The following is a 12,547-nucleotide window of genomic DNA, read 5'->3' as shown; positions in this document are numbered from 1 at the left end:
TTTATAAATAATAAGTAGGCCCTATGCATTTTTATATAAAATATACAGAAATATCAGTTGTAAAAATGTCATTAAAAAACGGACCCCTGTGCAACCGACGCAAGCAAGCACACCCTACAATTTCCCCAGAAATTGTACCCTCTCTAGTTTAGCTTGCTTTGCCGAGCTAGAACAACGACGGAGCCAGATATTCAAGTTTACAGTTTCTTTAATCCAACACAATACTTAAGCAGTCAAACTAAAAACACGAAGCAAAAAGAATAACGTATACGGGGGAGTCAGATGGCTGAGCAGTGAGTGAGTCGGGCTAGTAATCTGAAGGTTGCCAGTTCGATTCCCGGCCGTGCGTGCCAAATGACGTTGTGTCCTTGGGCAAGGCTCTTCACCCTACTTGCTTCGGGGGGAATGTACTTACTGTAAGTCGCTCTGGATAAGAGCGTCTGCTAAATGACTAAATGTAAATGTAAATACAACAAGATCTGTAAAGCAATACCGATACCATTATTACAGTTAGTTCAAAGCACATTGTTATATGTAAGAATAAGACCCTTACCAACTTTACCAAATGTTTGTGGGGGTCAGATGGCTGAGCAGTTAGGGAGTCGGGCTATTAATCAGAAGGTTGTTGGTTCGATCCCCGGCCGTGCCAAATGACGTTGTGTCCTTGGGCAAGGCACTTCACCCTACTTGCCTCGGGGAGAATGTCCCTGTACTTACTGTAAGTCGCTCTGGATAAGAGCGTGTGCTAAATGACTAAATGTATAGGCCCTGCCAAATAATACTGCAGTACTAATAGTATTGATTTTCGTTAAGTTCACATGTATCTGCTTCTTGATCGGACTTGTACCACATTCTGACAGTTTTCTGCAATGCCTTAGCTCCAGCTCACAAGCTCGCGACTGGTTGTCGCAAAGTAGGACGTGTACAGCTAGTTGCAAGCATGCACGAGTTTCGGAGCTAGGAACAAGCTTCTGCCCAAGACCGGCGAGTCAGTCTGGAAAGATGGGGCGGTCCATTTCGCACTCTCGCTTGCCTCACTGCGCCACTGAGCACTTGGGGTCATGTATTGGCCAAGAATGAACCAAGACATTGAACACACTACGGCCTTGTGCGAAATATGCTTGACCTATAGACCTAAGCAGCAAGCAGAGCCACTCATGACGTACGCAATGGATTATGCCAGAAAGACCATTTCAAAGAGTGGGAGAAGATTTGTTTGACTGTCATGGTAAGAGCCATATAGTTGTGACAGATTACTTCTCCAACTACCCGGAAGTAGCAACTCTACAGACAACATCTAGAAAAGCTGTCGTTGCCTTTTTGAAAACAGTTTTTGCAATACATGGTGTACCAATGCAAGCTTGTCTCTGATAATGGTCCGCAGTTTGCCAGCAGTGAGTTTGCGGACTTTGCAAAATAATGTTGTTTCCAACACACAACATCCAGCCCACATTATCCAAGATCAAATGGCCTTGCAGAAAGCTCAGTGAAGATAAAAATAAAACAGATAATTAAATGCTAGTGTGATAATAAATGACCATTTGAAATCATTCAAACTGTCATGATGCATTATTTTATGCAGGAATTTTTCTTTTAAAATAGTATCTGCCACACAAATGTGTAATCTTCACTGGTTTAGATGCACTAAGATATATATGAGAATATGATAAATGTGTGCAGTGGATGTCTTCAGGCCAGGGAGTTTGCTATCAAATGTTGAGCATTCGCATGGAATGACAAAAAGCATTTTGGTGCCATCGGTCCCAATACCTTAAGCCGGTGTAACGTTTCAAAAAAGGACCTAAAATTATGCTCAAAAACAGTTTTATTATTATTTATTTTTTCATTCATGGAAAACGGGATTTCAACTGTACTGTAGGACAAATCAACCTCAAAAAATAATTTTAAAACACATTTTAGCCTATAGAAACCACAGTCTAAGATTGAAACATTGTCATAGAAATCCACATATCTCCACACTCTGATCTTGACAACCCTGTGTCACCCCTCTCCCCACAAGAGGTTGCACTGGGCCAGGTGAGAATGCAGTCTATAGCCTAACGGTACATAGAAGCTGAGGGAGCTTATCGTCAATGATTACCTATTTACAGTAGGCAACCTAGCTTACGTTGGTTAGCTACAGTAGTTAGTCTAATTAGTTAGTGCTACTTAAATTCGGTATTTTGGGAGGGCTGACTGCATGTCTTACCTTGCTAGCTAGTTTAGACAAACGAAAGGTTACTTCAGGACTAGAGAGAGTAGCCTATTACTAACTTATTTTTAAAATATTGCACTTAAAACCCCATTGTTTGCTATGGTACGTCGTAGTACCATATGCGCTTTTTGTCTAGGCGTTTTTGAGGCAGACGCTTTTCAAAATGATTGTTAGGCTATGTGTTTTGATTTTGGTGTGCCACCCTAAGATTTTCCCTTGCCCCATCTGGCCACCCCTATGAAAAATGTCTGGGGGCGCGACTGGTACCATCCCCAAACCAACAAGTTGGTAAAGCACTTCAACAAAACACTGAAACAGATGTTGAATAAGGACATGGAAGCAGATGGCCAGAACTGGGACCAGCTTTTATCCCATGTATTTTACCATCAGGGAGGGGATACAGGCCTGCACCAGATTTTCACCCCTTGGTACATTATATGGTAGGCGTCCCTGAGGCCTATTAGACAGTGCTATGAAGGCCTGGGAAAGCCACCCCTCTCCCCACCATGGCCTAAGTCTGGCCCGTGGTGAAGGAGCATCTGCAACAGATGCAGCTGGTCCAGGCCCAGATATACTGTACAACTGGGGAGCCCAGATGAACATTTTCCAGCCGGGGGACTGTGTCCTGGTTCTGGTACTGAACTTGGAATGCAAATTCCTGGTTAAGTGGCAGGGACCCTACAAGGTGGTAACCCAGATTGGAGAAGTCAACTGCAAGGTACGTCAATCCAGGTGGTGCAGGCCGTCCCAAATTTATCATGTGAATTTACTAAAACAATGGGAACGGTGACCGACCCACTACTCAGACTAAGACACTCCCAGTGCTCCAGTGCTAACCACCCAGCCCCTGCTCCCAGATGTCCCAATTGGAGACCCACTGGAGCCAAGTCAACAACAAAACCTCCAGGACGTGTTCTCCAACTTATCGGGGACAACCAAGGATGCCTGCCGTAACATCCAGACCAAATCGGAAGTCAGGGTGCAAATCATGCCCTACCGGATGCCAGAGTCGAGAAGGACAGCCAACAGGGACGAAGGAGTGATCAATGAGTGCTGTGGTCCTCATTCCCAAGCCTGATGGTTCCTAGCGGTTCTGCAATGACTTCCGGAAACTCCATGAGGTCTCAACGTTTAACGCCTACCCAATGCCTCGAGTGGATGAATTGGTTGGATGCCTGGGACAAGCCTCGTTCATTATGACCTTGACCTCACAAAGGGTTTATTGGCAGGTACCCCTCACTGCCTTTCTTCATCGTGCTTTCGTTCGGTGTCCATGGTTCCCGGGCCAAATTTCAGAGGACGATGGATCACATCCTATCCACCAGGCCTACGTTGTGGCCTAACTCACCACAATGACTACCTATATTAATTTCCAGGTGGAACATCGGTCAGCGAAAGAGCATGCAAATGCAGAAGCACTATTCGGCACCTGCCCGTTGCAGGTCGGGGGAGACCCTGGGTTTTTTCTGGTGTGACAACCTGAGAGCGAGAAGGGAAAATACAAGCTGTCAGCCCCGCAGACAGAAACACAGGCAGACGAGGTCGCCATTGGCGACCAATTATTTCCCTTCCCAGGGGCACAGTTGCCGACAATCTTATTGGAGAAAAGGGGAAATAAAAGAGCAGAAAACAAACACGAGGAGAGTTCAGACTAACTTAGTGATGGGTCAGAGCTGGACTCTGACAGAATGCAATTGTAATTAAAGTTAACTTGATCTGATACTTTGATAGAACTAGCCATAGGCCAGGTGAAGACCTCCCGGAAAAGACCCTCAACCGAGAAAAAGTTACAGTTTTTACTTTGTGTGTTAAAGGTGTTAAAACCCTGCCTCGTTTGCGACCCCTCTATTTAAACTGTGTGCGGCACACATTTCGGAACACTCCGTAGTTGTCACAACATATTATAGAATTGAAGTAACTGTCTAATTTGGCTAGATGGTTAGCTTGGTTGTTTTCTTTTCATATCCATTAGCTAGCTAGATAATCATAGAAATGTTATGCAAACCACAAAATATTTTTCTAATAACTAAAAAACTAAAATGTTTCTTAATAGTCATTCATAGGTTTGAATCCTCACATGTAGCCCATTCACTTTGTTGATAGAATTTGAGAATCCACAGCGGTAAATGCACAAATAAATTATTTACATTTACATTTAGCAGACGCTCTTATCCAGAGCGACTTACAGTAAGTACAAGGACATTCCCCCGAGGCAAGTAGGGTGAAGTGCCTTGCCCAAGGACACAACGTCATTTTTCACATCCGGGAATCGAACCGGCAACCCTCTGATTACTAGCCCGATTCCCTAACCGCTCAGCCACCTGACTCCCAATTATAATATTTGCAGATGTGGCAATGTTGTGCTTTGCATAAAAACACATGACCACGCTTACCAGCTCAGCTTACATATCATGGCACAAATCACCCCCAAAGGGGTTGGGGACAATTGTAAAATACAGCTGATATTTGTAGCGCATCACTCACAATGCTGCTGTCAGGGTACCAAGAGTAATACTCAACATCCAAGATTTATTAAGGTGCCCAATCCAGAAATAATTGGGCTTGGGGGAAATTTTCACAATTCACGGTAATGTTTCCAGACATTATTTCAGGACAAATGTTTGTGATGTAAGTATACAGATGAACTAGCCAGCTGTCTAGCTAACATTACCACCCAAACGGTGGCAGAGTTACCGGGTGCAACTAAGCAACAAAACAAGATTTTGTGTGCACAGAGACAGCTGTGTGCATATGGAAAGGGGCATATGTTTATCTGTAGTTGTAAGTGAGGGTTGTGTTTTCTTACCTTGGACTCCCCATTGTGCATAGCAGTGGGAAGGAAGCGATAGGGCAAGTGGCTCTTGATTAGCCGAGGAGAAGTCAGTTCCTGAGGAAACAGAGGCAAATTCATCGTACAACAAAGGCTTCAGAAAAGTATTCAGACCTGTTCACTTTTAGCACACTTTGTACTGTAGATTTCATTTGTAAATGAATAAAATTGTCATTATTGCCAATGAATCTATACTCAATTACCCATTACAAAGTGCACAATGTTTTAAGAAATTCTTGCAAATTCATAGAAAACTGGCTACATTGACTTCAATACAAAATCTAGAAGGCTGGTAGGCCTTGTATACACATACATGGTATTTACGGCCACTTCCAGAGAAAGTCTTCGGTAACACTTTAGAATAATGGTCCATTGTTAACGAGTAGCTATGCAGGAAGTAATAGGTAGTACTACATTCACACCGAACTTAATACTATTAACTAATATGGAACCAAGATTAACTAAGCACTAAGAAATAGCAAATTTAGTACAAAGGTAGTTCCTTGGTAGGTATTTGATTATTATTAAATAAATATATCCTCATTGAGAACTACTTGTGAACTATGACCAATTAAAAAAGAATAACCAATTACTAATCACAAAAGTAACATGTCTAAAAAGTTAACAATTGTGTTTTTTTTACTCTTATCATGGTCATAACATTTCAGAAGCTTGTGCCTCAAATGATTTCTTTGTGGAAACCAGTTTATGAATATTTGATCATACTGTATGATTATGCGGGCAATTTCAATGTGACTGCTAGTACGTCTTTCTGCAGCTCCGAAAATATCAAATCCCAGCCGGTCCATTTTCCAAATCCAGTTGACTTCCCTTTCACTAAACATTAACAAAACCTATTTGTCCTGAAATCCATGTCATGTCATCCTATATCTTTGTACTCTGGTACACCATCAATGAGTGAGTTTAGAGCATGAAATCAGACACACATTTTTCTCATTTTTATGGATGGTAAATATCCAGTATTTGGCTAACAAAACCCCCTTAGATAACGACTAGGGAATTCCACTAGAATTTCGAATTGTAGAATTAGTGCGAATTTCAAATTGTAGAATTAGTGCGAATTTCGAATTGTAGAATTAGTGCGAATTTCGATTGCAATACTATACAGCTTGTATGAATTGGACTTTCTACAAGCTAGTCGACAGCTAGCTTGGCTTTACAGCTATACGTTAACCTCGCGATAAAAAAATTAACGCCGTTAAAATGGGTTTGCGTTAACGCCGTTAATAACGCGTTTATCTGACAGCACTAGTTAACATGTTTTTCACTTTGAAATAATGATCCACATCACTAGTAGTTCCTGTGGGATGACAAGGTAACGCTTGAGTAATTAGTGAGGCGTTAACATGCTTTTCACTTTAAAATAATGGTCCACATCACTAGTAGTTCCTGAGGGATCACTTCAGTAATTAGTGAGGAGTTAACATAAGTCTAAATGACTTATTATATTACTTGTGAAAAACGTGTTAACTCCTCACGAATTACTCAAGCGTTACCTTCTCATCCCACAGGAACTACTCAGCTCCCATGAGCTGAGTAGCCCCATTGTGCTCACACCAGCCCCTGAGCGTCACGAACTTGCCTCCCAAGTCAGTTAGCCTGACCTTGGCATTCTTGCACACACACCACAGTTACATTTCAGCACAACTGCATAATCCTGTAGGGCTGTTTTGGCAGCCTTTGATTTGCATGAATGCTAAAATGACAATCACGCCTTAATGACACACCTCTGGAAAGGTGGTCTCAACAGTTGAAGAGGAAGGTGGACCGAGGAAGACTCTGAAATTATCATTAAAAGTTGTTTTCTTGTAAATATAGTTCTAAACAGCTTTTAATGTCATGTTTGATATGATTTTGTTTCTTATTTTATGTATTACATTCTAGTAATAATTCTAATACTGTAACATGTACATTTACAGGGTTTACAGAGTTTTTGCTTGCAGCAGACCGTGTTAACATATTCCCTTGTCTTGCAAGGGAACCACTTGGTCTACTGCAGCCTTGATTAATGATTAAATTTAAATTTGTATGCGTCAGACAACCTTTCTGTTATATGGCCGGTGTTCCCATTTTAGTCAGGTTTGGGTGTATATAGGAAGACGTTTTTACCACTCACTTTGAGTTCAGTTTACGATACAGCTCCGGTGCGTTAGGTGCCTAGTCTTCATTGTGATTACCTTTGTTAACCATTGCTCTGAAGGTATGTTTTGTATTTGATGATATTTCATTATCATTGTATTGATTACAACCGATTACGGCCCTGTACGACCGGTGCCAGAGTTTGGTCCGCATTGCCGGTAGTAAGTCGAACTTGTTCCCGGTGAGGGTTGGACTCCGCCAGGGCTGCCCTTTGTCACCGATTCTGTTCATAACTTATATGGACAGAATTTCTAGGCGCAGCCAGGGCGTTGAGGGGGTCCGGTTTTGTGACCTCAGGATCGGGTCGCTGCTTTTTGCGGATGATGTGGTCCTGTTGGCTTCATCGGGCCGTGACCTCCATCTCTCACTGGAGCGGTTCGCAACCGAATGCGAAGCGGCTGGGATGGGAAACAGCACCTCCAAATCTGAGGCCATGGTTATCGACCGGAAAAAGGTGGAGTGCAATCTCCGGGTTGGGGAGAAGATCTTGTCCCAAGCGGAGGAGTTCAAGTATTTCGGGGTCTTGTTCACGAATGAGGGAAGGATGGAGCGCGAGATCGACAGGCGGATCGGTGCGGCGTCCGCAGTGATGCGGGCTCTGCATCGGTCCGTCGTGGTGAAGAAGGAGCTGAGTCGAAAGGCGAAGCTCTCTATTTACCAGTCGATCTACGTTCCTACCCTCACCTATGGTCACGAACTGTGGGTAGTGACCGAAAGAACGAGATCGCGAATACAAGCGGCCAAAATGAGTTTTCTCCGCAGGGTGTCCGGGCTCTCCCTTAGAGATAGGGTGAGAAGCTCGGTCATCCGGGAGGGGCTTAGAGTAGAACCGCTGCTCCTCCGCGTCGAGAAGGGCCAGTTGAGGTGGCTCGGGCATCTGATAAGGATGCCTCCTGGACGCCTCCCTGGTGAGGTGTTCTGGGCACGTCCCACTGGGAAGAGGCCCCGGGGAAGACCCAGGACACGCTGGAGGGACTATGTCTCCCAGGAAGAGCTGGTGGAAGTGGCCGGGGAGAGGAAAGTCTGGGCCTCCCTGCTTAGGTTGCTGCCCCCGCGACCCGACCCCCGGACAAGCGGAAGATGATGGATGGATGTATGTATTGATTATCTTACTATTTAGATAATAAACTATTATTGTGCATTTTAAGTTACTTGTTCTCCTTGAAACGTATCTATCACGCCACGGCGGTGAAAACTTTGATCTAGTCTGGTTGATGCGGCTAATACTGATTATAAACATCGACTTTTGAAGTCGGTTTTAACCTAAGGCCTCTGAGTTACTTACAGTGGATCTCCACGCTCCGAAGGAATTTACCGGAGCCTCTGAGTGATTGGTTTACATACTAGGTCGGTGGTTAAATCCATATTATAGTAGAGATAAACGACTGATTAGTGAACACGCATACTTTAGGGTCGATGCTCTGATCAAGCAGACGATTTTTACCTACGCCAGTTTCATGTCATTAACTGTTTAGCGCTCAAGGTTACAGGTAACGCACTTGTGCACATTTCTAAAATTGGAGTCAGATATTAACGAGTCAGTTATCTCCTTGAACATCTAACCAGAATTGAATTGGGTTTCCCAAGCCGGGGACAAACACCAAGCGTCTCCGGCCTTACGATCCTCCTAGACTACAATCCCATCTGTTCTTTATTGAATCAATTAATCACAATTGGATATATGTTTTAGTATTAAGCATTACACATTTTATATACTTGAGGTAGTGATTGGTATAGCAGCATTGATTAGCAGTATAGATATCATTCCTTCACATAACCCAAACCAACGTATACAGTTAGGTCCATAAATATTTGGACATTGACACAATTTTCATCATTTTGGCTCTGTATACCACCACAATGGATTTGAAATGAAACAATCAAGATGTGCTTTAAGTGCAGACTTTCAGCTTTAATTTCAGGGTATTTACATCCAAATCAGGTGAACGGTGTAGGAATTACAACACATTTTATATGTGGCCCCCCCCTTTTTAAGGGACCAAAAATAATTGGACAAACTAACATAATCATAAATCTAATTGTCACTTTTAATACTTGGTTGCAAATCCTTTGCAGTCAATGACAGCCTTAAGTCTGGAACCCATAGACATCACCAGACGCTGGGTTTCGTCCCTGGTGATGCTCTGCCAGGCCTCTACTGCAACTGTCTTCAGTTCCTGCTTGTTCTTGGGGCATTTTCCCTTCAGTTTTGTCTTTAGCAAGTGAAATGCATGCTCAATTGGATTTAGGTCAGGTGATTGACTTGGCCATTGCAGAACATTCCACTTCTTTGCCTTAAAAAACTCTTTGGTTGCTTTCGCATTATGCTTCGGGTCATTGTCCATCTGCACTGTGAAGCGCCGTCCTATGAGTTCTGAAGCATTTGGCTGAATCTGAGCAGATAATATTGCCCGAAACACTTCAGAATTCATCCTACTGCTTTTGTCAGCAGTCACATCATCGATAAATACAAGGGAACCAGTTCCATTGGCAGCCATACATGCCCACGCCATAACACTACCTCCACCATGCTTCACTGATGAGGTGGTATGCTTTGGATCATGAGCAGTTCCTTCACTTCTCCATACTCTTCTCTTCCCATCATTCTGGTACAAGTTGATCTTGGTCTCATCTGTCCATAGGATGTTGTTCCAGAACTGTACAGGCTCTTTTAGATGTTTTTTGGCAAACTCTAATCTGGTCTTCCTGTTTTTGAGACTCACCAATGGTTTACATCTTGTGGTGAACCCTCTGTATTTACTCTGGTGAAGTCTTCTCTTAATTGTTGACTTTGACACAGATACGCCTACCTCCTGGAGAGTGTTCTTGATCTGGCCAACTGTTGTGAAGGGGTTTTTCTTCACCAGGGAAAGAATTCTTCTGTCATCCACCACAGTTGTTTTCCGTGGTCTTCCGGGTCTTTTGATGTTGCTGAGCTCACCAGTGCGTTCTTTCTTTTTAAGAAAGTACCAAACAGTTGATTTGGCCACACCTAATGTTTTTGCTATCTCTCTGATAGGTTTGTTTTGATTTTACAGCCTAACGATGGCTTGCTTCACTGATGGTGACAGCTCTTTGGACTTCATATTGAGAGTTGACAGCAACAGATTCCAAACACAAATACCATACTTGAAATGAACTCTAGACCTTTTATCTGCTCCTTGTCAATGAAATAATGAACTCCCATGAAGGAATAACATACACCTGGCCATGGAACAGCTGAGCAGCCAATTGCCCAATTACTTTTGGTCCCTTAAAAAGGGGGGGGGGGCACATATCAAATGTGTTGTAATTCCTACACCGTTCACCTGATTTGGATGTAAATACCCTGAAATTAAAGCTGAAAGTCTGCACTTAAAGCATATCTTGATTGTTTCATTTCCATTGTGGTGGTATACAGAGCCAAAATGATGAAAATTGTGTCAATGTCCAAATATTTATGGACCTAACTGTAGGCCTACTCACTCTATAATGAGTCTAGCGTTGGCCACTACTGCGAAATACAACACAACGCAATTCCAAAGGGATGAAAATGATGAAGGAAAAAAGAACAAATGGCAGGACTCTAAATAATTTGCTAGATAACCCAATTCAGAGAATAGGAACGTGGCCCAAAACACTAGCTACAGTTGTTGCTAGCTGTAAATCCAGGCTAGCTGTCGACTAGCTTGTAAAAAGTCCCATTCATACAAGCTGTAGAGTATTGCAATCGAAATTTGCACTAATTCTACTATTCGAAATTCTAGTGAAATTCACCTAGTCGTTATGTAAGGGATTGTGTTAGCCAAATACTGGATATTTACCATCGATAAAAAATTGCCAAATGTGTCTCTGATTTCGCGCTCCGAACTAACTCGTTGACGGTGCACAAGAGTACAAAGGTATAGGGAAAACATTACATGGATTTCAGGACAAATAGGTTTCGTTAATGTATAGTGAAAGGCAAGTCGACTGGATTTGGAAAATGGACTGGCTAGGATTTGATATTTTCGGAGCTGCAGAAAGACGTACTAGCAGTAGGGTTGCCACCCGTCCCTTAAAATACGGAATCGTCCCGTATTTGAGAATAAAATAGCGCGTCCCGTTTTGAATCAATACGGGATGGGTTTTGTCCCGTGCTTTGACTCTGCTTCTGTCTGGAGAGGGCTCAGGCAGATTACCAACTTCAAGCCCAGAGCCCTCCACTAACGACTCTCGCCTGGCCAACGACCTGAACGAGTTGTACTGTCGTTTTGAAAGACAACTGGACTGCCCTGAACTATCCCTTCCCTCACCCCCCCCCCCCCCTCCCCATCAACTCAGTGACGACACTCCATTCAGGAGGGTGAAGTTAACAGACTTTTCAAGAGACAGAACCCAGGCAAAGCAGCTGGGCCAGACACTGTCTCCCCTGCCACCCTCAAGAACTGTGCTGACAAGCTGTGCTTCGGTGTTCACCTACATCTTTAACACCTCCCTGGCGACATGCCATGTGCCAGCCTGTCTCAAGTCCTCCACCATCATCCCTGTGCCCAAAAAACCAAGGCCAACAGGACTTAATGACTACAGACCCGTCTCCCTGACCTCTGTCGTAATGAAGTCTTTTGAGCGCCTGTTGCTGGCACACCTCAAAGCCATCACGGACCCTCTCTTGGACCTCCTGCAGTTTGCCTACATAGCCAACAGGTCTGTAGACGATGCAGTTAACATGGCCCTCCACATCAACCTCCAGCACCTGGACTCCCCGGCATCCTACGCCAGGATCCTGTTTGTGGACTTCAGCTCTGCCTTCAATACTATCATCCCCGCTCTGCTTCAGGACAAGCTCTCCCAGCTGAGCGTGCCTGACTCCACCTGCAGGGGGATCACAGACTTTCTATCTGACAGTAAGCAGTCCGTTAACACTAGCAGCGCCGAGCCATTTTTGCGCTGTTGGGGGTCATATCGAACCATGAGTCTACAGACAGGGATGTTGTTACTGACATGTAATGATCGCTAGATGGCGCTTATTGCACGGTCTTAAAGATCCTGTAAAGTAAATTCCATGTTTTGCTTCTAAGTACATTATATACGTGTGAAATGAGTTCCTGAAAGTATGTGCAAAGCGCTAAAACTTTGTCGCACTGAAATGTGGAGTTAGACCGAAGAACAGTTTCTCTTCCGTTTTCAGATCAGGTTTTAATGGGCGGAGCCAAAAAATGCCCTATCTACATCATTTCGCCCCATCTACGTCAGATCACTGAATGGCTCCTCCTGCTGTACTGTTATTGTAGCTTACATCAGCTAGCTAGCTTCAGGATGTCTCCCACCACCCGCAACTGCATATTCCCTGGATGCAAGAACTCCAGCTGCGCTGCAACGCC

At 43.7% G+C, this 12,547-nt stretch overlaps 1 protein-coding gene across 3 annotated transcripts in view; it reads right to left on the bottom strand.

Annotated features, from left to right (window-relative positions):
- Positions 1–12,547, bottom strand: part of sult4a1 (sulfotransferase family 4A, member 1) — a 191,850-nt gene that overhangs the window by 82,863 nt on the left and 96,440 nt on the right. For 2 of the 3 annotated variants that reach the window (XR_009932532.1, XM_062482881.1), the window contains exon 3: positions 5,022–5,102. The exons of the other annotated variant lie outside the window; for it this stretch is intronic. Coding sequence is in view for 1 of the 2 variants with exons in the window: in XM_062482881.1 (XP_062338865.1) it covers positions 5,022–5,102 (81 nt within the window). In the remaining variant the exon portion in view is untranslated. The remainder of the gene's footprint in view (positions 1–5,021; positions 5,103–12,547) is intronic. 3 annotated transcript variants of the gene reach the window in all.

Source organism: Osmerus eperlanus, chromosome 17 (genome assembly GCF_963692335.1).
Source record: "Osmerus eperlanus chromosome 17, fOsmEpe2.1, whole genome shotgun sequence".
In the NCBI taxonomy this organism is placed as follows: domain Eukaryota; kingdom Metazoa; phylum Chordata; class Actinopteri; order Osmeriformes; family Osmeridae; genus Osmerus; species Osmerus eperlanus.
This window is presented reverse-complemented; position numbering and strand designations above follow the sequence as displayed.